We start from the raw sequence: 25,396 nt of genomic DNA on the forward strand, positions 1-25,396 counted from the left end.
CAGTAGCCATTACCTGGTTACGGATTATGTCATATGCCAGATCCTTGAAGTGGTTCAGATGCTGAATGAGTGCATTCTTTGTGATACTGTTCTTGTGACCTGTTACATAGGAATTTCTATTTCATACTGCTTGATGTTGAGCCAGGTGGGGCTTGTCTGTCTTTGGAGTATATCGCATTGGTCATGTGGTCATGAATGGCTCATATGTGCCATCTGTAATGTAACAACACCCGTAGGTATTCCATTAAACTTATTTCTCCTTCCGGATGGTACGTAAAATGTCACAGAGATGTCATCAGCTTACTCTTCATTTATTATTTCCTTGGTCTCCTTGCTTTAAGTTGCAGCATCACCATGAAAATCTAGTCTAATCAATCCCAATTCTAGTACTGTATGGTTCCTCCTAGACTTCCTTTCTCCTCACTTCTGGTGGCCTACAGACTAGTATTTTTGATCTTCTCAGTCTTCCACCTACATGATGCCTTTGTGCCCTCTTCTTGGTCTTTTGGTCAGACCTATTTCCCTTCCTTCTCAGTCTGTACCCTCCCCCTGCCCTTTCCTAGCCATGATTCAGACTCACATTTTCCTACCAACTTCCTTTTCCAGCTAATCGTGTTCTCCAGTCCTTCAGAACCTTCATTCTGTTTTTTTTCTGTTTCTCATTTTCTACATTGCAGTGCTAGTAGGAATTGAGCAGAGGGGATACCCTCTTTCTGTGCTTGGTTTTTGTGTGCTATCTTCATGCACAATAAGTGTGAGCAGTAAATAAAAAAAAAAAACCTGGGCTAGAGCATGCTCAGTTGGTCTGTGGGGAGAGCATACATACGTTTTTCAGAACAAACTGCTGAAATGTGTGATACGATGGAGCATGCACTTCATGGACTGAATCTTTGGAGATTTTAGCCTTGAAGCACTAACAAGTATTTCATTGAGAGCATGTATTTCCCAGCTCCCACAATACCTTAAAGCTGGATTTGTGGACTTTCTGGTGGAAATAAAAAACAGCATTAATAAAAACACATAGCCATGACAGAAGGTCTCCCATTCTTTCAAGTCTTCACTCTAAAGAACAGAAATTCCTGGGGTTTTAAGCAAACAGCTCTAAGTTGTTTTGTCTAATGTAGCAAAACAAACCTGCTTCCCTCCCTGGTTTTGTGCTTAAGAACTGCAAAAACATTCTGTGGGAAATTCTGAAAACATTCAAAATTCTCGTTCTTATACAGCTTAAAGATCAAGATTGGACTCTATTAGATAAAATGCTTTTTGTTAATGGAACATAATGTGGAGGTGACTGGTTCAATTGAATAGGCACCTATTGTAGCAGAATGTAAAGTCTGGCAGACGTGCTCCTTAGAAGTCAGAAGATAGGCTACTTTATAACTTATCCAGAAGTGAGCAATTTTTCTTAAATACAGGAATAACGTTTCTATAGAATTACCTCTTTCTAAATTTTGGACTGCTGCAAATTGTTATTGATAGTAAAATGAAATACAGTGTAATTTTTCAGAAAGTCCAGGGTCATATGTAGGTGAAGAGTTTAGACATAGGTAAGCCAGATGCTGTCTCTTTTATGGCATTTTGGAAGTCGTGATTAGCAAACTGAGTTTCGTATCCAAACAGCTCTGATTGAATGTATCCAGCCCTGCAGTGACTGTTGCAGGGTTGCGAGGATTTCTGGGACATTTCCCAATGTTCCCACTGCTTTGAGTGCTTTCGAGCTCCAAATTGTCTGTTCTCACTCACAAGTTGGCTTTGCTGATGAGAATAATCTTAGGACTAGTTTAACTATAATATATTTTGACAGTTCTGTAGTTGAGATTGGTTTAAGGTTTTGAAAATTGGCTGTTTAAAGTCAATCATGTACAGGTCACAAGGGAGTGACCATTTGTTGCTATCGGTATGGTCTGTGTAGCGCTTCAACTAAGACAGTCACAGTTTATTTCTGAACAGGAGGGGGCACTGTCTAAAAGGACAACATTGTTTTCCAATCAAAGCACTTTTTTCTTTTTCTTAAAGTCTCTGAAGGCAGTATGTTTTGAAAGAATTTTGTAGTTTGTATTAGAATGATGAAAGCTACTCTTCTCATTCTCTACCCCATCCCCTTGTTCTGCTAATTTGAGTGAATTCTGCTTACTCTTCTCTTGTGTACAGGTTTTGCCGAAGATAGTGTTCCTCAAGCTTTTTTCTTTTTGTCTCCTCCCTTTCTTCTTCTTTTCTAGGAACTAAAACTTTGTATCATATGCAGGTTGCTTGGTATATTGGTCGTGGTGTTACAAAAATCTTCTTTCAATATTTTATTTTCTGTCATTTCATTTCTTAAAATATGGATGTGATGCTTAGTTTTCTGCCTTTTAAAGAAATTTTACTCCTGTAAAGACTTTTTGGTGTACTTATCATTATGTATTCAATTTCTTTCATGCATAATCATAGAAAATCTTAGAAATATTCTTAGTTCAACCAAAATAAACTACAAAGCTAAGATTTTTAGGTTTGGTTTTTTAATTAACTTTGTGTTACTGTAATAGGTTAGATTTCTTGGGGATTTGCAGTCTCTACCCCAAAGAACTTAGTCTTAATTCTGAATTTACAAATACTTTGACTGTACTAAACTGTTTACTGTTTGCCAACAAATTTTGTTGTAAAAAGGCAAAAATTAGGTGGAAAGAATGGCAAAAGTTTTATGGCAGAAGTGCTGTGTGTTACCTGAGTTTCATATGGGTCTGAATGTGGAATTGTTGTATATGTAGCTTTTATTAAATATACAGGAAGTCTTTAAGATTCATAAATGAACAGTTTTCTTCAAAAATAGTAAGTAAATCTTGTGTGTCTCTTGTGTGATTATGATGAATCTATGAGAAGGAAAATAGTTCTTCACTCCACCCATCTACATAAAAGTTAATAATAACTCAAAAGAACCAGTATTTGGTACTTCCCAGTACATTTTGGTTTGTACTGATAATTTGTAGCGGCTTCTCATGAGAAGATGTAATGTTATAATTTTAATGCATCTCCTACTTTGCCTCTAGTATTTTCACAACAGGAAAGAAAAGCCAACCGCAGTGTGTTTTGCTGGGCAAAGGCTAGCCAAAGTGTTCTTCAAATCCTCTAATTTGTGAACTAACTGTGGTAAGATGTGGAATTGCCTTGGATTACGTACAGTTCGTAGACTCCCTCTTACCAAATGATTCTGGCCTGTAAAATTATAGATAACTTGGAGTGTCTGTGTCTTCGTGCCCACTCCTTCGCCTGACAATTGATGTTCTTGTGGTTTCTAGATGGTTATAGTCTGGATATAATTACCTGGTACAAATTGATAGATTACCTGCTAACAAAATGATAGCTCCTACTTAAAAAGGTGTGTGATTCAGAATGTGATATCATTTGGCAAAATAATTTCTTGATGCTGTAAATTATTTATTGATCGCATACAAGTAGGAAACTAAGTTGTATTCAGAAGCTGGCTCAAGAAATGATTGCAGTTGTCACTAAATAGCAACTATAGAAATGGTCTTGATCATTCATCTGTTCAAAAGTTATTAAAATTTGTGACCCAAAATTACTAAAGAAAGATTTTTTTTTTTTTGTAATTACAAAAAGGCAAAATGACCCTAAAATAGGCACAACAAATTGGAGGGGGAAACAAAAAACCAGAAGGCAAAAAAAGCCTGTATAGCAAAATGCATAGGCTGGTTTGAGCCAAATAGGCCAAACAGACAATGGAAGCAGCATGATGTGCAGAATGAAATGGAAATTAGGAGAATTAACTGAGAACTTAGAGTTACAACAGTCTTTTAAATATATTAAAAGCAGGAACAATTTGGTGAATGAGGTAATTAAGGAAGCTGGAAACTGCAAAAAAAGAGGATTGGTGTCTTGGTACCAGTCCTCACTAAAAGATGTTCATAGAGGAATTTTCAACAGATGTATTGTTTTCTAATAATAGAAGATACTGCACTGTCAGAGACTGATATGTCAAAAAAGGCATTGTCAGAACAAACTGGGTGTCATGCTTCCAGTAGTTCTTAATGTGGTTTAAGAACAAGGAGGCAGGTCTGGAAAACTGTGAACATTATGCCTCTCTTAAATAAACATAAAAATTCCAGGTTTGCAAGCCCTGAGGTATGAACTTAAGTGCTGAGAGTGATTGAATAAAGCATTTGGAGGGGAAGAAATACGAAGAAATCAAGCTCTACCTGAGCTTTATTTGATAAAAATATAGCCTTCCAGCAATGGAAAAGAATATAAAACCTCTCCAATCTGTTAGTTTTTGCATTATGCAGTTGGAAGACAGATGGATTAAAGACTTGATCTGTTGTTGTTTTGATAGCTTGAAGTTGTCTGTGAGTGGGCAGTTACGAGAAGTTAGTAATCAGGGTCTAGAGATAAAATAGTCTGAGAACAGTTTTTGAGGAGTTGAGTAGCAGACTGTGGATTTGTGGAGAACAAATCGTTATTGGGATAATATAATTACCCCTCTATAACACTGTAATAAACCTTGTACTATATATTTTGACTGTAGTAAAGTTTTTGACACTTTTGAGTAATCACAGAATCACAGAATCCCTAAGGTTGGAAAAGACCTGTAAGATCATCGAGTCCAACCATCAACCTGCAAGCACCACTATGCCCATTAAACCATGTCCCACAATGCCTCATCCACACGTTCCTTGAACACCTCCAGGGATGGTGACTCCACCACTTCCCTGGGCAGTTTATTCCAGTGTCTCACCACTCTGTCAGTAAAGACATTTTTCCTAATATCCAATCTGAACCTCCCCTGGCGCATGCTTTCATAGACAAGCTAGGGAAATGAGATGTACAAGAAATAATAAAAAAATTGGTTCACTTGTGATCAGAAACTCCCTGATATCTTAGCTCTCGTTATATAAAGAATAACTATTGGTATTTCATGATTGATGTGGAAGGCAATACCTCAGAACTGATGTTGCTGGATTTTTTTTTTTCTCAGAAAAGGTGATGGAATAGAATGTGTATGAGCCCAAAATCCTCATGTGATCATGAGCTACAGGGCGTTTGTTGTGGATTTTACAGGTGAGGGGCAGGAGGAATCTGGAGCTGATTTACAGGTAGAAGACATCACTTTCTTTACAGCCTGATACTCTCCTTTAAAATGGTTTCTGGGGGAGTGGCTAACTCTCAGAAGAGTCGTGGAGGGCTGGCCTCAGCAACTCTGCTCAGCTTTTCTTCCCGAAGCCAGGGATTTAAAGCATTCCCAACAGTCTGTGTCAACACAGCCCCATGGGCAGTCATGTGATGAAGTCCTGGTGTAGAAGCTGCGCTTTAATGGTCTGAGAGCTCCATGCAGCTCTTGAGGGTCCACAAAACTGAAAGGGAGTGAATTTATACAGCAGAATTAGAATTAAAAATGACCTTGACCAAATTCTTTGCACAAATAAAAGAGCAAGGGTAGAATTAAAGGTTGGAGCAAGTCAAATGTACTGTGCTTAATCAGAAATAATCAAGTTCTTTTAAAATAGTATGGGAAACATTGGGTTAGAGAAGGGTTCTCAGAAGACTTGGTGGCAATGGTGGGGCATGAGTCAATGATGTTGTATTGTTAGATGAAAGACTAGTATCATACTGTATTATATAAAGACAAATATGGCCTAAATGGCTGTTTCTCTGCCCTGCTCCACATTGGTAAGGTCTCAGTTGGAAGGCTAAGTCTGCTTCTGCGTACCATATTTCAAAACTTATGTGGACAACTGAAGAGAGTTGAGAGAAGAACAATCTATAGGTGAAAAACATTGCACATGAAAGGTAGCTTGGAAACCTCAATTTTTTTCCTAAAAAATGAAAAAATAAAAATCTTGCTGTGATCAGAAGGAACTGCTGTGGCCATCTAACCATCTCTTCCTAAAGCATTCTGTACATTTTCACACAGGAGTTCTTAAATGAAGATCCTGATAGTACGTGAAAGCATAAAAAAAAAATAATTCTTGCTTAATGTGTAGAAGTAGCCAAAATGCTACTTGGTATTCAAAGAATGAAAGTGTTAAGAAAAGAAAATCTTAAGAAAAATTTTGGGAGCTAGTGATTAAAATAATAAGAGTTCAGACATGACAGTCGGAGAAGTGGATTGTCTTTTGTTTTTCAGAGAGTTAAGTAATTGGGAATACAAGAGCAGCATACAAAATAATGAACGATACAGATATACTATTAGCTATTTTTTTTCAATAGTAGTAAATAAAGGCATACTGTGAAGCTGGAAGACTGGGTATTTAAAATGGGTAGTGCACTGTAGAGAAAATTTTGCCTTTTAATATTCTGCAGAGTTTGCTGCCTCATGTTCTTAACAGCAAGATGCTAGTAGAATTAAAAATGAAGGAATAGACAATTATATAGATCAGGAGAACAGGCACAATTATTGAGATACTCACCCAGGGGGTTTGGAACAAGCCAGCAGATAACTACTGACTTCTTCAAATACTGAACTAAGTGGTGTCAGTTGTTTGTTGTACACTTCAGGATCCTTATGCGAAAGAAGCTTAATCAAATTTAATGATTGTCTGATTTTGAGGAGGGTAGGTTACAGTATGACCTTGTATTTTTTAGATACAGAGAGATTAATTGAATACTTCAGTGCTCTTCTGCCCTGCGCTGATGTGCTGCTTTGTAATTCTTAGTGGAAACTACTTGTTTGCACGGATTGGTAACTGGTTCCTTTTGCAGTAAAGAACTAGCTTTATGGCACGTAGCAGGAGCTGTAAGAGATGGCTATGCTTCTCACATGTAATTCCTCTGATATCTGAGGTGGCCATCAATATATAATCAAATATACTGATGCTTTTTAATTCTAAATATGAATTTCTGCAAGATTTGGGAATAGTTTTAACTTATAAAGTACAAGGGCTAAATATTGTAGGGCAATAATCTCATAAAGAAGTTAAACAAAAAGTTATGATTGGAAGTTGGCTTGATGTAAATCAAAGCCGAGGATCTAGTTCTCCCTATGTTGCCAGGGAGTAATTAAATGATCATTCCTTACTTCTTGTGTTCACCATATGAATAAAGTAGCTAAAGAATCTGATGTGACAATTTTAATCTCTATTTGTATTATACTGTGTTTGCAAGCAGAATTTCTACAAATTAATATTTGGAAAAAACTTAATGCGAAAGAGGTAGAGTTCCGTATTATCTCATGAGTCCAAGATACCTGATTTCTTTCTAGACAGCTAAACAGATTATGTACCTTGCCCTGAAAAACTTCTGGTCATATGTCATTTGAGTATCCAAGTTGCGTCAATTTTTCCATTTGGCTGAGCCATCAAACCGGAAAACTTTAATGTAAAAAGGCAAAGAATTTGCTTATGCGAGGAAATTAATTGGCAGAAATGCAGATGTCCAAATACTACTTTGATGAAAAAAAAGTACTTTTTTCATTATAATTTAGGAAAAAACCCCAAACTTTTTTCTGTGAATAAAGAAACAATTTTTCTTGTTTCTAAGAATAAAGCAATCAATCACCATGGCAGTGCATTGGTGTATCAGTGGTGGTCTTACGTGGTACATAGTTCTGCTGGTAAATTCCAAGAGAACAATTTTGATCTGTTTATGTAGCTGCTTTCCTTTACAAAAGTGAATTTTTGACGCCAGTCAGAATACATTTATGTCACTTGATAGTATTATGTGGGGAAAAAACCAGAGCTATCTCTAAACCAGCATGGTAAATTGGCCCTAGGGTATTATAGCTGCATTGCTTTTGTGGCCTAGCTGGTTGAGTCATTTATCATGGTGTAGCAGTATGTGCTGTTGATGTACTCTCAGTACTTCTTTAGGACCAAAAGATGCTTTGTGTAAATGCAAAGCTTAAGGAAGGAGTCTCTGAAAAGAGATATCCATTGATTTAAAGGCAGATGGTACTATAGCTGAGGTTTCTGAAAATTGCCCATACATATTTAGGGACTATGATGTTTTAAGGACTTCATTTTGGCAGTAAATGTTAAGATAGTATTGTGCCTCTGTGTCACTCTATCTTGTAGAAAGTCACCTGTAAAGTCCCTAGACCTCCTTTTGCTTAGCACGAGACCCATTCCAGAAGAGAATCTGCTGCCTTAGGATTGGTACTTTGTGACCAGTATTTCTTTCCAGAGTAAAATGCTTAGTATATGGAGTATAAACTGCAATCCTAGCCATATGAAATTTAATTTTTCTAAGTGTTATTTATATATAAAATAAAGCAAATATTGTTACAACCTTCCAGCAGTTGACGACTTCATTCAGAAATAAATGATTAGGACCAGTGGGAGCTTTTTATTTCTTTTCCCAGCCCATGGTGCCAATTGCTATCCTACTGAAGCACAGCTACACAAGGAGGGGTTCTTCCTCATGCTGTACAAGGAACTTGATCTTCATTTCCTCCTAAGTCTTTCCTGCTCTCTGTTTTGTATCATAGGTGATCCATCTGCAAACAGGTGTTTATCCCTCTTGCTTTTCTGGGCAGAAATGAAAAACATTATATGAGTGTGTTAGACCCAGTATTTTTTTTTTTTTCAGACTGGGTTTAGTGATGTATTTGGCTTTTTTTCTTAATGAGGAGTTAGGTTATTTTGTGATAATTTTTACTTTTACTGAAAAAATAAATACAAATCCTAATAATTCTGAGGAAGACTGGGAAACAATGACTCCACTGTTTAATCAGACTTGCAAACAGATGACAAATAATGGGATTACTTTCAATTACTTCTACTTTTCATGTCTTTTAATACTTCTTTTTAAGGGTCATATGTTTTAGAAGCCCGATTAATAAGATTTTTTTGCTTCTTTGTTCTTGTTCATGTTGTAATTAAGTTCAAAGTGTCTGCTTAGACTAAGCACTTGAAATTTGGAAAGGTTTTCTGTGTGTCTTACCCCTAAACAGTTAAACGGTTGATTTGGGAAGTGTCACGTAACTGTACCTCTCGTTCTATCATGCTCTAAAGATGAACTGTTTTAAAAAAAAAAAAACAACAAAAAACAACGAAAAAACCCAAAACAAAACCCAACCAACCAACCAAAACCAAAAAACACCCTGAAAAACCAAAAAAACTTCCACAAACAAAAAAAAGAAAAAACCCAAACAAAAAGAACTAGAGAGGAAACCCAACAAAAAAACCCCTTAAAACCATATCTACTTATTCAGGAAGACTGTCAGCTGCAAACTGTTGGAAGCTGGGAGAGTACTCAAGAAAAATATTAGATGGGCTTATGCTGTTCGTATTGGCATCTCTTTTTCTCCATTCCTGAAGACAGAATATGTAGCTAGCTGGGCCTTGGGTCTGATCTAGTGCATTTGTTTTCATATTCCTGTGCTACCCTATGCTTTTCAGACACCAGCTAAACTTCTTACACCCATTGGCACAGCTCAGACAGCACAAGGACAGTTTTGCTGTGCTTTCGGTCCCTCCAGAGTGTTATCAATACAACTGTTGCCCAACTACCTATTGCAGAACTAAATCCCCTTAAATACAACTTTACAACCCATTTGGAGAACATGAGTTTCCAAAAGGTTGCAGAGTAAAATGTGAACCAGCAAGGTTTGACAAGAGCAATTTGGCTTGGTAGCTCTTAATTGGAGGAGAAGCAAAATGGACTTGACTTTTGGAGACTTTAAGTTTTTCTAGTGGTGATGGCAACAATGCTTTTTAACCTGTATTATACACAAAAAGTGTGTATTCAATTCAGGAGTGATTGAAAAATATAAGTATCACAAAGGTGCATTTTGAGGGTGTAACAGAATAAAACTAAACTTTAAAGATATCTCCTTGTACAGGACTAGCGTAGTTATGTTCCGTCAAGATGCAGAACCAAAGGATAATTTTTCTACTCATGTCGATTGTGGGTTTATATGTTTTATTTTCTCTGCTGCTTGCAAAATTACCATACTGGGATCCCAAACAGGCCTATTCAAAAGAGAAGGCTTCTGTAAAACTCAGCTGGTTGACAAACTTTTTGGAACTGAACATGAGGCTGTTTTCTGTACAACAGGCTTCTGTCAGCACAGCTGTGCTGGTCAGGAATGTGAAGAGGTGTGAGCACGGAGCAGTTCAGCTGTTTTGGCAGAAGCCATTAGTGAATATGTTATTATATTGACAAAACTTTTTTCTTTTGCTGGTAAAATTGGTCTGCTCAAAGATGTGTCTCCATAAATGGTTTTACATTCTAGTATGAAGTGTAATTTGGTCCAGAAAACTGTATTTGCCCTGTATTTGCAATGCTTTGCCAGTACCTCTAGAGTACTAAAGGGCTCTGGCATTGACACAGACCAAACTTCCAAAATGTATCCATAATCTAAACTAATATGAAAAGAGTGGAAGCTGAGAGGAGGTGTGTTGAAACAAAGGTTGCTGAGAAACAGATGGGAGCTGACAGGACCCCTTCTCTGTTGGTAGGATTGATATCCTCGCATGATTCAGATCTGCTGTGCACCTCCAGGAAGGTGGACTTTTTAGCTGAGTGACACTAAATCTTTTGAGTTTGTGCTGCTTCTGTCATCAGCACACCAGCAGCAGCTAGAATGCGGGGTTTTTTTTTTTTTCTGTAGGGCTAGCTCAATCACTTTTGCACTGGCATTAAGCATCCTAGCAGGAGGGCTTTGCTGTTTTTCCACTGTTATTTCTTCAGTCACACATAGCCTGAATGTCCAAAAGACTGTAAGTTTAGGAATAAGAAACAGTTGAAAATGAGTGCTGTTCTGAAACACTGTGTTCCCATTCGTTGTTCAGTATGAAGCATCTACGAAGTTTAATGAACAAGTCATAATTCTTCCTTGCTTTAAAATTAAGCATTGACTTTCAGCTGTGCTTGGAAGTGATATTTTTCTCATGACTTCATGCTCATTGCGTGTTCTTTCATCTAAATAGCATTATTTTGTATAAAATCTGAAACTTCAGGATTTTGGACTCTGTCCTAATGAAGAATACCATAGCAGACAGAGAGCCTGTGAGTTGTAAGATTTGACACTGGGTTAGTTTACAGTGAATGAAACCAGCATAGCAACACAGTACAATTGTGGAGACACTTACTGATGGTTTAATGTTTATTTTTCAGTAGCTATTATACTTGGACTGGTGCCTAGCTAAGTTAACAGAAATAAAGCTGGAAGATTTTAGGCAGCTTCAGAAGCCTTGCAGTAGGCTTTTGTAAAGCAGTATTTATTGTGTTTGAGTTCTAATATTCTAAATGGAAGACTCAAGAAAAGATCACCAAACATTTTATTTGTTACTACTAAAGATTTCTCTTCTGGTTTCCAAAGGAAATATTTTTCAGGGAGCCTTCTGTCGTCTTAGCCTTCTTATCTGTTTTATGTTGTTTTATTAATCTTTTTTTCTTGCCTGATAGACTTATTTCATATGAAGACTGCAGGATTTTCTTTTGTTGTTTTACTGTTTAAAATGGTGAGGTTTTGAGATGTTAGCAAAGAAATGAATATGGCTTATTAAAACGGTGCAAAGATCCAGTGTCTTTGTTGTGCCCGTTCACGGTATTTTCTGAGGGTGTTGTTAGATTGGCAGGAAGACTGTAAGTAGCTGGTGTTGACCTGAAAATGTTTCCCAGTAAGCATATGGTCTTCATTACTTCTGTTTTTAAAATACTGTGATAAAATAAAACGCTTTGTCAGTAGCTAACAAAGAAAAAGAAAACAGTTTTGGGTGTAGAAGACACAAACTATTGAGAAATAGCCTGTACTTTGTCATTTTTAGAAACCAAAATGGTGGCAGTATCTGGCACTTTTCCATGTACTTGAACATTAAAAGCCTTCTGTATCCCAGTGTTTATGTCAGAGTTGGCTGAAACCCAGTGATCTGCAAGTTGTCCTGTAGAGAAAACTTTGTCATTGGAAGTTGTAGATGTTTCTGCAAAGTAAGGGTGTAATGAGAATAGGTTTGTGGATAACAGCTTTTGCATAAGTAAAAGCTCTTGTAAAGAGAAGAGAATAATCTGTTTGTGATACATGGGACAAGAAGTAACTTAATATTTTAGCAAAAAAGATTCCAATTCAACATTAAGAAAAGCTTTCTAATAGATAGGATGACTTTCTTGTCCAGGAGTAGAGTCCTTGTGGATATTGCAAAATCAGAATAGCGGTACCTAGTGCCATTGTGATCATGTCTTGCAGTGAACCCTGACCACCTTTTCAAGAGGAGAATGGGAGGCTAAAATTTTGTAACCTCTTGTAAGAGAGTACATCTTTCAGAATAATTTTATGGAACTGCGACTACAAGGTGCTTACTCATATAAAGCTATACCCTTTGTACAATAAGAAGGGTTATTATATATCGCATACCTGCTCAGGGTATATAATATATGATTGTTTGTCAGTTTCTTTTATTTCTGTCAAATTTAAGTAATGATCTTAAGATACGTGGGAGTGAATTTAGTAATGAATCCTAACTTCTTCGAACATTCAAACTGAAAAACCTAAATATAGTAAAATATATGGTCTGGAAGTAAGGATACCATCTCCTCTGCTGTAAATTGCTCTAATTCTGTTAACTTTATTGCACTTCTGAAAACCTTCACAAAGTGATGTCCCAAGATGTTTGAGTACTCTGTCCAATCAAAGTTTGTTCAGTTGTTCAGACTAAACAACGGCTATCTTGTATTTTGTGTTGTATTTATTTATTTAGAAGCTGTTTCTCATCAATGAGATATGAGTCAGAGAATTTGGGTAGAGGTAATTGTGTTAGGAAAATCTTCATAGAGGGGGGAAAAAACCCAAGTATGTGAAATATCAGTTGTGTCCACTACAGGTTTTTTTTTTGTGAAGGCAAAGATTCTTTTCGCATATGACCCTTCCTAAGGATCCAATTGGCAAAATCTGTTAGTAGAAAAATATTCAAGTTAGGCAATACATTGAATTAATGAGTTATTAGATTCAGCTGTTTCAAGTAACCAGATGCATTTACTTTTTACCATGTCACATATTAAATTCCTGTAAATGATCAGCAACTGTTATATTTAACTATGCATTATATAATGAAGGAATCTGTTAATGTTAAGAATATTCAAGATCACTTTCATATGTATCTCCAAGAAAAGGCTCTTTCAACTTTTCTTTATGTTCACTTAGTCTCTAACATACCGGTAAGTTGCTGCAACTGTCTGCTTCCATCTGATCTGCAAGAACAGTTCATTTAAACTTCAGTCTGGGATTTAGACCTTCATTAGGTTGTATAGAAAATTAATGTTGTATCAGGACTGCAAATGAAATTCCTGTTACAGTTCATTATTTCAGAAATAAGAGGTAGGTGGGTGCTCATTCTTTGAGCTGAGTAAGGGTTGAGCTGTTTACATGTTTTGTGTGTATAAACCAAAGAGAACCATAATCAGGCTCAAAAAATGTCAGTAAAGTTATTGGTTTGAAAGGACAGCCTGGAATTTTAAGAATGTATTGTATTCCATATAACTTACTTAATCCTCTCTGGGAATTACACTTTGTTTTGGAATTTTTTGAGGAAATGTTTGGAAAGTTTAGAAAAAAATTCCATACTGATTTTGAGTTTGTTTGGTACTCTTTTCTGGCTTCAGCTAGTAATCATTAATGTCCCTTGAGGGACTACGTATTAGATCTTAGAGGGAGAATTCAGGGTCACAGTACATGTACTCATGTGCGCGCACACATGTGGACGTGCAGCCCCTGGGTGCAGTGGAGTGCTTAGTCAAGGTCAGCTTCTTCACTGGACATGGCTGCACAGATTTGTCTGTTAACAAAACTATATACAGTCACAGCAAATGAGGGTCTGTTCAGGTAGTATCCACTTTAGAATGAATGTTGGCTGATTCAGATGAGAAATAATTACGTAATTAAGTAGTTACTTTAAATTTCTGTCATAGGATAATCATGCCCTTATCAGAGACTATTGTGTATCTGTTGCCTCAGAGTTGAGACTTCTCTGAGGCTATCCTGACACTGTACTGCTCGGCCATAGCGTTACAAATATTCACAGAAAATACACCTTGCAGGTACTCCTTAGTTTTACACCTTTTTTCACTACAGAAATAGCAAGCGTGTTAGTATCTGTTGAGCTGAAGCCTGGTATCTTTCTGTTGACTCCTGGCTGATTCCTAGCGTTAGCCAGGTGTTTCTCACAAACATTTGCTCCCTTATCTTAGTAGTAATAGCGTGGCAGAGGTGGGTGGGTGGAGGAGTGCTAGCAAAGTAGGTGAGGACACACAGAGGTTAGTCCAGGCAGCTCACCTCAGTATTTAGCTAGTTTCTGTGCAAGCTTTGCAACCCGGATGGATTCTGGGGGAATGCCACTGCTACACTGCTGGCAGTAATTGACTTCACTATTTTAAAATTAGCTTTTACAATACAAATATTTGGAGTCGTAAGATCAGCTGTAGCTGTACCAAGCAGGGTACAAGGAGTCAGTTGTTACCTTTGAGAGTGTGTAGCTAGGAATATTTATATAAACCAAAACCAATGGTGGGGAATTTGGGTGTCTCTCAGCCTCCTTACAAGGCAGGGAGAAAAGTCTGAGTACCTAATCTGACTGTCATCTAAAAGCTTAAGCTTTTAATTGAAATGTTGTTTTCAGAAAATGGTCACCAATATTGCATTTGATTTCTGAGATCATGTAGAAGAGTGCCTCCACTTAGATTGGGAAGCCGCTTCTGCCTTGAAATTCAGAGTGACAAGTTAAACTTCAGCTGACTTAGCAAAAGAAAGTGATAGTAGCATCTCCTAGGTAATTACGGTTTAGGTTATGGAGGGAAGAACTGCTTTCCTGTAACTTATATTTGGCACATTGAAAATCTAGAAAATACAGCCCAGAAGTTTGCAGGCCTGATTAAAAGCCTGTTGAAAACCAGGCTTGCATTGTTTGACATGGTCTGTGGCTGTGTCCCAGAAGTGTGGTTGGTGTTTTCAGGGGAGCCGTGTGAGGCTGGGTACCCAGATCACATGAAAATTGAATGGAGTTGGACAACTGGCAGAAGCTGTTGTTTGTCCCCTTCTAGTCTTTCAGTAGCTAAATCCTAGCAGAAAGCTTTACATTTAATAATTTGATTTTATTTTGCCTTCTAGTTTATAGCACCTGATTTTTTTTTTTTTTTAAATACAGGGTTAGAATGTCTAAATCAGCGTGTGTAAAAGCAATAAAGTAGTTGATATATTGTACACATTCACAATCATCAATTGGGAAATGAAATGTATTTATCAGATTGCTGGTCAGATTTTATGCCTGATGACTTAAGGTTGGGTTTTTTTAACTCCTTTCATCTCTCTTGACAGTTTGCTCTGACTTCACCTTTTTCGTATCGGTTCTGATCTCCTGTAAGCTTGCCTACCCAGGAAGTTGTACTTCCTTTCCTTCTGACCAACACATGGCAAGCATTTTTCAAAAGTCGTTACTCGTTTTGCTAACGTATTTGGCAGCTCTGACATTGCAAAGTTTCATATAATGCGTCTGTTAGATTTTGGCTTTTCTCATCACAGAGAATTGCTTGTGTTCTTCTGCTTGTTTCATTAATCTTTATTAAGTAAAGATGTAAGCTGTCTTTAATTGAATGTTTTCTTTTGGCAATCGAACAAGTCAAAAGGTGTTTCTCATTAATTTGTTATTCAGCAGGGATAGCCATCTATCTGGATTGAATTTGTGACAATGTTTAGTCCCTATTTGTAGAAATGCCTATGTCGAACATATTTTTCTATGTTTTGCTCAGAATATCCTATACAGGCTGACTTTATAATGTCATTTGTCATGTGGGAATTGAGCTACAGGGAATTGGTCTGTGCTGACAGCATGTCTCCGTGTTGGTTTTTCCTCTCCTTTTAGTACAATGTGTTTTATATTTGGTCTTATAAAGTTTTATCGTGCTATCAAATCATGAAGAAGTGCAGAAATGATGGCTTTTGGTTTTCTCTAGCATGTGATACAAATATTTTGGACAAAGATTGTAATGAGAAATGCTGACCTTTCTTTTTATGATACAGAAAATCATATTCAGGCTTTCCTGCAGTTAATTACAGGGCCATCATTAGCTTGAAAGCAAATTGTGTGGAAGAAATGAGAGTAGCAATTTCAGGTGTTGCGTGAGTTCTTTTGTCTCCTTTCCAGTTCCTGTGCTTTTAGTATTTTTTAAGATTTACTGCTTTCTCTGTTTTGTGAAAGGTGCAAACTGTGTGTGTGACCCACTATCCTGGGGAAAGTGTAAAAGTTCATTAAATATAAATAAAATGTAGAACAACCTGAGAAACGAAGAAGCATTTTTGTTAACCTTCATAAAAATCCCAAATGAATCTAAGGTAACCTACATAAAAATATTGGGTTTAGGGTGATTGTCCTTTAAGTGATGATATTGCAACACACTGGTGTCTGTTTATCCCAGATGCTTTCAGGCAGCTCCTAGCCGAAATGAATTGTTTTTATACGCATGTTAGGAGTCCTGTCATCATATCCTCAGTAACTCCTAAGCAAGGAAACAGGGTGTCCAAATGTGTGTTCAGTACATGTCTTGGAATAGCATAGGATCTACAGACACATGGAACTTTGTCTGAGACCAAGTTGTTTATTTGGTTTGCCTGCTTTCTTAAAATTTATGAAGAATGTCTGCCATAAATGTAGCTAAAAATCCCACTGTCATCTGGCAAAAATGAAATAAAGCTATGATGTAGCTGACATGGTATTATAAAGCTAAACCTGGAAAGACACATTAGTCTGTTTTTCTAACAGAGTTCTTTTTGGAAACAGGTTTTGCTAACATTTTTAAATTTAGTGTGACATTTTTGAGCATCTGGCATTTGGCAGCTTCACTAATAACACTTTTGTGCAGTCTAACAGCTCTTACTGTTATTACATTTTTCCTAATCTTCAGCCTGACCTTTCTCACTTCATAATATTTATTTCTGTCTCTCAGAACAGAATCATTTAGGGTGGATTCCAAAGCAAAGTATGTCTCTCTTATGTGATAAATATGTTGACCATTTTAAAGTGGATAAGCTCCAGTAGTTTGTTATGACGTGTTATTTTTTCCCAGACTTTTGTCCCATATGATGCTTGCAAATACCATTTTTCCTGTGGTATGTTCCAAAGCTTGCGTGCCATCACATGGTACTTGTACACCAAGCACAGAAATGATTTAGCTTCATTGTGTCAGAGGTGACTTCTGCGTTTCGGACTAATTGCCCCCCTTTCATCAGAGCAGGAATGTCACCTAGAGAATGCCCTAGAAAAGTAGCTAAGATTTATTTCCCGTTGAAGAGTGTCTTTATTTTACTGGGTCTCTCTGATCCAACTAGAAAAATCTGAGGGAAAGAAATACTTTCAGTCCTTCCCTCTGTCAGGAATTGTGATGTATTAATAGTGATCTAATTTAATCAGCTAATAGTAGCAGTCTCACTCTTAGTTTTAATTGGAGTGGGTATATATTGCAAATATTTATGGGAAATTTATTTGTTTAAATTCATTTTACCAAATGAATCTTCAATTGGTTGCAGTTAGTGTCTTGCATAAAGTTACTTCTGTAATGCCTGCGGCTAGTGATGAGCATCTTAGTGCTATTATAATTTACTCTTTATCTTGACATGACTATCTTTCAATTTTGCTAGATAAATATTTTCTTAGGCATCTTGAGTCTTCTCTTGTTGTGCTGTATCAAAAATCTGGCCATTAAACAACTGGAGGCTTTTTTAGAGCAGCTATGAGCTGCATTATTCTATATTAGCTGCCTTATTTTATGAAACTTTGTTATATTCCCCCAAATATGGAAAAAAAAAATAGATACAGGAACAGAGATATATCCTTTTGCATGTCACATTAAGCATGTCTCATTCTGAATCTTCATACACTGTATGTTATCCTGCAGACTAACAAAGAGAGATGGTAGAGATCTTAGTTAAGGATATTCTTTCAAAATTTTCAGCTGCACGTTTATCTTTAACCACTTGGAAAGTTCTAAAAAACAGAGGATGCTAAATATAACCAGTAAGATCACTTTCTCCATTCTTGTCTGAGGTAAGGATATAGGATTGCTGATGGAAATTGTGAGGGATACAGGATTGCTGGTGGCAATCTGCAGCATTCACTTCGTAAATGCCTGCAATAAAGGCCTGTGTTGCCTGTAAGCTGATACAAAGAAGCCAGTGCAACTTGTGCTTTTGTAGTTGTCTCATACCCAGTTCATTTTTCTTGCAAAAAGGTAAAGACAATAAAGGTACAGTTTCTTATGTAGAAGATAGACTTGGCTGCAGGGTCAGGACAGGAACAGGAAGATTTAGGTGTAACTGACTATCTGAATAAGCAAATAGTCCTTTAGCAGACAGCTCGAATTTGTGTTTCTGGTGGTTTCAAATGCTTGCTGTGCAGATTAAAGAATACTTTGACAATGACAAGGTTTAGGAGGCACTTGGAGATCTGGCTGGGAGTTACTGTGTCTTGCAACCAGTTTGATTGTGAAACTGATGTACATTTTGCAGTACAGCAAAACAGCTCATACTGCAACAATTTTGAGATTTAGGTACTTGAGGATGTGGCAGGTACGAGAATAAATTGTGCCTTCCTAGTGTAAGGTGTAGAATAGGGGTTTTGGGAGTCGAATAGGGATTTAGGGGGGGTGCAACTTTTTTTGTTCTTTCCAGATTCCGTTTTACAGAAATCTAAAGCTTTACATGAGATTAGGCATCTATGCAGCTGCCTCTCCAGCTGAAATGATTTACAAAACTCTGTTTTATTAAATTAAGTTTTAAATTCTTTTGTCTCTCCTCTGAAATATATTTCCCCAAATAAAAATATATTCACTAAGGGACTGAAATAAATACTCTACAGGTAGAAAGAGACTATTTAAATATTGACTGTAGCCTAAGGAGGTAAACCCCACCAGAGGGCAGTTCAGAGCAAGAGTGTGATCAGTTGCCTTGTTTCATCTTCAGAGAGCATTGCTGTAAAGTCTATTCTTTCTGTATTCAACAGGGGTTATCTTTTTAGCCTAAAGTATTTTCCGTTGTATCCAAATTTGATAAGCCACTACGTTATACTAACCAGGAACCTATATTTAGGGTTAAGCGTGTGTAATTGCAAATCTACGCTTTTGCAAGCTGAATTAAAGTGTGAGAGAATGCAGGGTATTTGGACAAACATAAACTTCAGGTGGCATTTTTATATCTTTAAGAAGTGGTTTCATATTTTTTTATACACACACACACACATATGTGTGTATATATGTATGCATATATATTAGTTATGGTGAGATCTGTGTACCAGGCTGAAAATTTTCTGAATGTAATTTTGTGCTCTCCTTCAAACTTTTTGTATTTGTGTTCATAGTTATTTCTAAAACATCTGCACAGAGTTGCTCCATTGACATCTGTGGAGTTTACTAGAATAATAATGTTCAGCTTTTGATATTTTTTTTTTTGGTCTGGATAATGAGATCTTTCATTTTTAGAAATAGTTGTTTGTCACTTAACTCTTACAGTTAGATGGCTACCTCTTCTTCCAGGCATTTTATGTCCATAGTTCCCAGGGCAAACCATTTCCAATAACAACAGATTTTGTCCCCACACTAGCTTTGTCAATTCAGAATTCGGATCAAAAGCAGAATTATGTGTTTTTTTCTTTTTAATATATTGTGACCTATGAAAACTAACTAAACACTTCTTAGAACCTCTAATTTTAACCAGAAAGCCATTAAATAATAACTCATTTTGAAATCAGGCTGTTATAATGTGTGAAAGGGACTTAAAAAATTGTATTTCTAAAATGTCACTAGAAAAATGCATTACTTGTTGCCTGTCACCTTCCCTGAATATAGTGTTTGAGGGATGGGTGTTTGTCCTTACCAGAAGAGCATTGCAAGGCATTTTATAGTTGTTCTGTCTACATACTAAATGCTTAATTTTCAGATGTTTTCTGTTTATGAAAACGTTTGTGTGAGCAGACGTGTTGAGATGTCTTTTCTTTGTTAGTAATTGAGGCTAGTACATAATTTCTCACTTACTTCAATATGCTTTTCACTATTCAATTAAAGTTGTTTTGCGTATTTTTTTTTTTATTGAGCAAGATTTTGTTTTTGAAGTGGCCCCACACATTTAAATGGTTTTAATGCTACGGTTCATTCCAGTGACATAATGGTATATGCCTAGATAGAGCCCTTCAGGCCTTTTTTGTGTGGATCCACCATATTTTATTTGCTAGTCCCGTTATGTTTGAAAATGAAAACACTGTTATTTTCTGTAAACTTAAGTGTGTAAATATGAAAGGAAATGTCACCAGTTGCTCTTTAGGGTCTCACAGTCTGCTGTTGTCAGAGACATAATTTCGAATAAAACTGGGTAAGCTGGTAGGTTTTTTCCTTCTCTCTTGTGACTAGTGAAGTCAATAAGATACAGATTTGAGCATAAGAAAAGTGTTGAATCCTTTCTTTCAAAATGTTTGTTTTGAGGCTACATTAACAAAGTCAATGTGCTGGCTGTAGTATCCTGATATTCCCTGTGACACAGAGTGTAGAAGTTGAGTTTCTCCTCAGCTTTGCATGATGTGGATCTGATGCCTCCAGAAAAATACCAGGTAATTAAGATAGTTTGTGGTATAATGGGGAAATTGGTATGGCTAGTGGATATTGTTTTGCTTGGTATGATTTACTAAATACTAATTGGAGTAAAAAAGTGCTTTAGCTCCAGTTTGAAGTGATCTTTATTCTCTTGCACTGTACATTAGAAGTAATTTATGAATTTTGTATATAACAGCATTGGTCCAAGTGGAGGAACTGAGGAAGATTACCCCAATGCATAATGATTTTTAATTGTGTGCTGTAATCAGCAAAGCCAATGTTTGGACTGTCACCTCTACCAAATAGACTGTCTGTTTATAGAGAAGATTATTCCGGGAGAATAATTAAAAGGAATTTAGGAGATTCAGGAAGTTTTATCTTGCAGTATATGTTGATATATTTTTATTTTAATACTGTGATACAGAAACATTGCCTTAAAAGTGCCAGCCAAACTAGGAATCTTGTCTGTGGCAAATATCTTCTAACTCTTTGCTCCTATAATTAGGGGATATTTGAAAAGGGAAAAGAAAGCATGAGAACAGCTTTTGAATTTGCTACCTCTTTGAGGAGGAGAGACTCTTGAATCTGATTCTTAAGGGCTCTGACGGTTTCTATTAGTTCTAATAATAGCAATCAAACATGTTGCTCCTTCCCTGTTGACTTCTCTCTTCTGTGTTGGTAGTCACTGGTTCCATAAAAGAAAACCAGACTTGGCTCTTTGACCAGTTAAGGTCATTACACTGTACAGGCCCAGTACATTAACTGCCTCCAATTTCAGCCCTAAATTATTAGGTTATACTGTGATTGACAGGCAGTAATCCCTGGCAGGGGAATAGGTTTGATATCTGGATTTGCAACCTCTTCAGTTGATCCTGTAAGACCTCAACTAGAAGATTTTGTGGTTGTTGTTGGAAGAACATCATGAGTTAAAGCAGAGACAAGCAAGAGATCATCCTTCTGGCTACAGCTGTTAATTCTAAGTTAATTCTATAGCTGAACAAAACTGTATTTATGTAGTTCCAGAGAAGTTTTTTTCTATTTTGCATTTCATTGTTGCTAACTCTTGGCAAACAGATTGGGTGTACTTTCTAAAGGGCCAGCCTTGCCCTCTGTTGTAAACAATATTTGCTTTTGAAGGTAGCTCTGTTTGGGTGTGGAATAAAGTAAGAGAAGTAAGGGGGGAACAATTCATGTGTCTAAACTGTAGTGTCATGATTTTAGTATCGTTTGTGGTATTCAAGATGTCTTCATGGCAGAGTGGCGATATAACACAGGAAACATGGGCTCTGTTGGACAGCAGTTGGAGGCCTGTAGAGATACCATAGAGCCTCTGGAATGACATCTGAATCCCACCTCAGCTGGCTCAGCAAATTAAAAAAGGAATTCTATCCAAAGTGAATGAAACTTAGCAGGGCCAGGAATCTGTCTAGAATTAAGAGCAAACACATCATCAAGCCGCATAGGATAAATCCAACCGTTTACTCTTAAAAATGTGCAGGAATAAATAGAATACAACAGCATTCATTGATTGTACAATCTGGACAACTTGTGAGCAAAAGTTGATGAGAAATACTGGTTGGTTCCTTTTTGTACTAAAATAGTAATACATGTTTATGTTGTACTTGTCCTTGATTGAATTACTAATTGTCCTCTTTCTGTTGTAGGTTATGGTCAGACTGGTCCAATGGTTCAGAGAGGTGGATATGACTCCATTGCAGCTGCTGTTTCTGGTCTCATGCATATCACAGGGCATGAGGTATGATGCTCAACTTATAAATTTAATAGAATCTTTGTGCCATATACTAAAACTTGATGCTGCATGGAGCAAGTTAGCCTATGTTAATGCATCTGTTATCCATGCCCTCCCGAGTCCAACAAGAGGTCTGATATCTGGGAATCTAAGAAAATGGTAGTGCTTATGTCCTTCAGGTATCTCACTCCAGGCTCGCAAAGCCAACGCCCAAGAAACAGAAAATGGAAGAAAAATGGTATCCTAAATCTCCAGTGAATAAATTGACAGTTTATGCTAACCTGTTAATGGCCACTTGTAGTCACTTCAGGAGCTGTAATAGACGCATTGTTGACACCTGGATGATGGAACCATACATATGTGTGGGAAGTCTCACTCATGCTTTGATATTGATATTCCCTCTTTAAAAGAGGGAATTGTGAAGCCATCCAGATAACTCTGACAAACTGTCTTTTCAATTATCCTGCCTGAAAATAAGTGGAGAGATGCCATTAGTGCTTCTGGAAAAGCTGTGTGTGCTGCTATTCCCACTGATATCCAGGAACTTCGGTAGTTGCAGTAGTGCAGGAAGCATTACAGAGGTAGTTTACTATCTGGATTCCAGGGATACATAGAATGTGTGTCTTCACCTCAGAAAAATGCTGGTCAAATAGGCGTTTACTTAAGCTGTCTTGAATCACCTACAGATGCAGGGAATGTGGTCTCCAAATGTCAATTCTCAAGTGAGATAGTGTTACAAGTCTGTTCTATGCATCATAAACACTAGATAGTCTTCTGTGGTGGTGCTTCTGATACTCTGGAAGCAATAGTGCAGATTTTAGAGTACGACACTTGCATGCCCTAGATAAACAAGTTGTTCATCAAGTTTCTGTACTTAGTGTCAGATAATCATGTTTGAGTAGGTTGTTGAAAGCTAACCATGCATGACCTGGACATAACTCTACTGTAGGATTGATATTCTGCCAATAGACTTGTTTTCTGCTGAGAACAATGGTAAGCATCAGAACTCTGTGCTTGTGGCAATTATTGTTACCAGAGTCCTTTCTAAAAAAAAAAAAAAGTCAAGCATTGTTTGAGTAAAGTGAAACATCTCGTACCTAGTGTCCCAAGACTGTCTGTTGCTGCCATGTTTATGATACATACTTATAGGATGTCCCATCTCAGAACACAAGAAGACATGAAGTTGAGTGCAATCTCACAGGTACTTCTCTTCAAATGTGTAATGCGCATATACACTACGCAATGACTGATCACAGTAACTGTAGTGTAAGTGATTTTTACATTCTAACCCTGGCGTCTGCAGAGTGAAGGTTAGTACTTCCAATACAATGCCAGAAACTTCATGCACGCCTCAAAATATACCAAACAAAATTAAATGGGAGTATAAACTGTTAGAAAGGGACAAATGTTGTAGTACTACATGAGTAAAGGAAAGTATGTTGAAAAATTGAAAAAACCATAACTTTTGTAAAGCTTTTCAATGATATATGAATGACAGAAAATACAAGTGTTGTACTGAATAATTGCATGTAAGTTGTATTATGAGAGTAATAGTCCTCAGTGGCCATTATGAAGATGGATTTTATTAAAAGATTGTGTTAAGATCTATGCTGGAAATCCAGATGTTCACATCACCTCACCAGGACTTGAGGCGATGTAATCATAGGAATCATTTAATCATTGTTAGTAACAGTTCCGTCTATTCACTGGGGGCTTTTAACAATTCATTCAAAATTAGTCATTCTCTTGCATGATTAAAATAAACATGCTAAAACTTGGTTCTTATTTTTCCTTATTTGAAGTTGGTCATATATTATTTCATCAGTTCCTCAAAAACATTTTCTGATGTATAGAGGGACAGTTTTGTTTCAAAGACTTCGGTGGTCAATGACTCCAAAGAAGCAAATGTGGCTTTTGTTGTGAAAATTTACTCAAGTGACTTTAAAATTTATTGTATGCTTGTTTGAAAGTCACTTTAAGATAACAATATCTTATTAATAGTAAAATCTTCCGTGTTCTACATTTAAATTCATGTAACTGGATTGTGTTTAAAATTCCACAAAACTAGCTCTGAAAAAAGTAGAAAACCTTGTTTCAGTCAGCATGTAGAAAAGTGGCCCAAGTAAAGAAGAAAAAAAGAATCTTACACACTTTTTCATGCTGTTTTTCTTTATTAAACTTTGAATGTTTTGTTGACCAGATAACATGGAATTCATATACTAAAAGTAACATGATCATTTGAAGCATACCGTAGTAAACTAGAGTATGATTTTTTTTTTCTTAAATAAAATTGAAAATGTCAGTCTTATGAACTGGGGAAAAAAAAAAAAAAGAAAAGTTACAACAGATGATGTTGGTTTTGTATTGCATTGCGGTAGTTATAGATAATCAGCGTAATGACATCAGTATAACAGTGTTTTGTGGAAACTTCCCTTCAGTAAACAAGTCATTGAATGTGCTTGCGGGATGGTCTTAGGGGTATCAGCTGATGCAGTAGACAAATTATAATGAATTTGAGCAGCAGCAACAAAACATCAACAAAACCTACATCACTGAGGTGCTTAATTTTGAGGTATGTTAATACGTATCTACAGCTCCTCACAAAGCATTTGAATAGAATACTAAAATTATGTCTGGTATCTGACATTTTAAAAATGATAGAACTAATAGCAGTATGTATTCCATTTTAACTTAGAGAAATTTCATGTTGTGAATTTTAGTTTGTTCCAACCATCTGGCTACTGATTTAATGTCTCAGAACACGGTTTACTGTTGCAGATCACATAACTTTATTGGGTACTGAGGCCATGCCTCCAGTCAGTAAAGTCTCAATATTAAGCCATGAAATCAATACATTACCAGCACAGAATTTTGAGCAAAACGTAGACCTTCATTAAGTCTGTCACCTATGTAACATTAATTTTCTTCAATACTTTATATTTCATGTAACACTGTGATTTTTGAGGCAGTAAAGAGATCACAATGGAAGAGATGAAAGTTTCTGACTAAAATGTGTGTATTGTATCCAAGTTATCTTTTTATTAAGAGATAAAATTAGTGTAATACAAATGTGGAAGGCACCAAAGATACACAATAATATCACATTTGGCACACAGCATAAACCTCTTGAAAGCGAGACAAGATCATATGCTT

General features: G+C 36.6%; 1 protein-coding gene across 1 annotated transcript in view; it reads left to right on the top strand.

Annotated features, from left to right (window-relative positions):
* Positions 1 to 25,396, top strand: part of SUGCT (succinyl-CoA:glutarate-CoA transferase) — a 329,571-nt gene that overhangs the window by 18,766 nt on the left and 285,409 nt on the right. Inside the window, exon 7 of the mRNA XM_059818897.1 lies at positions 22,158 to 22,249. Within this exon, the coding sequence (XP_059674880.1) occupies positions 22,158 to 22,249 (92 nt within the window). The remainder of the gene's footprint in view (positions 1 to 22,157; positions 22,250 to 25,396) is intronic.

This window comes from Gavia stellata, chromosome 6 (assembly GCF_030936135.1).
Source record: "Gavia stellata isolate bGavSte3 chromosome 6, bGavSte3.hap2, whole genome shotgun sequence".
In the NCBI taxonomy this organism is placed as follows: Eukaryota; Metazoa; Chordata; class Aves; order Gaviiformes; family Gaviidae; genus Gavia; species Gavia stellata.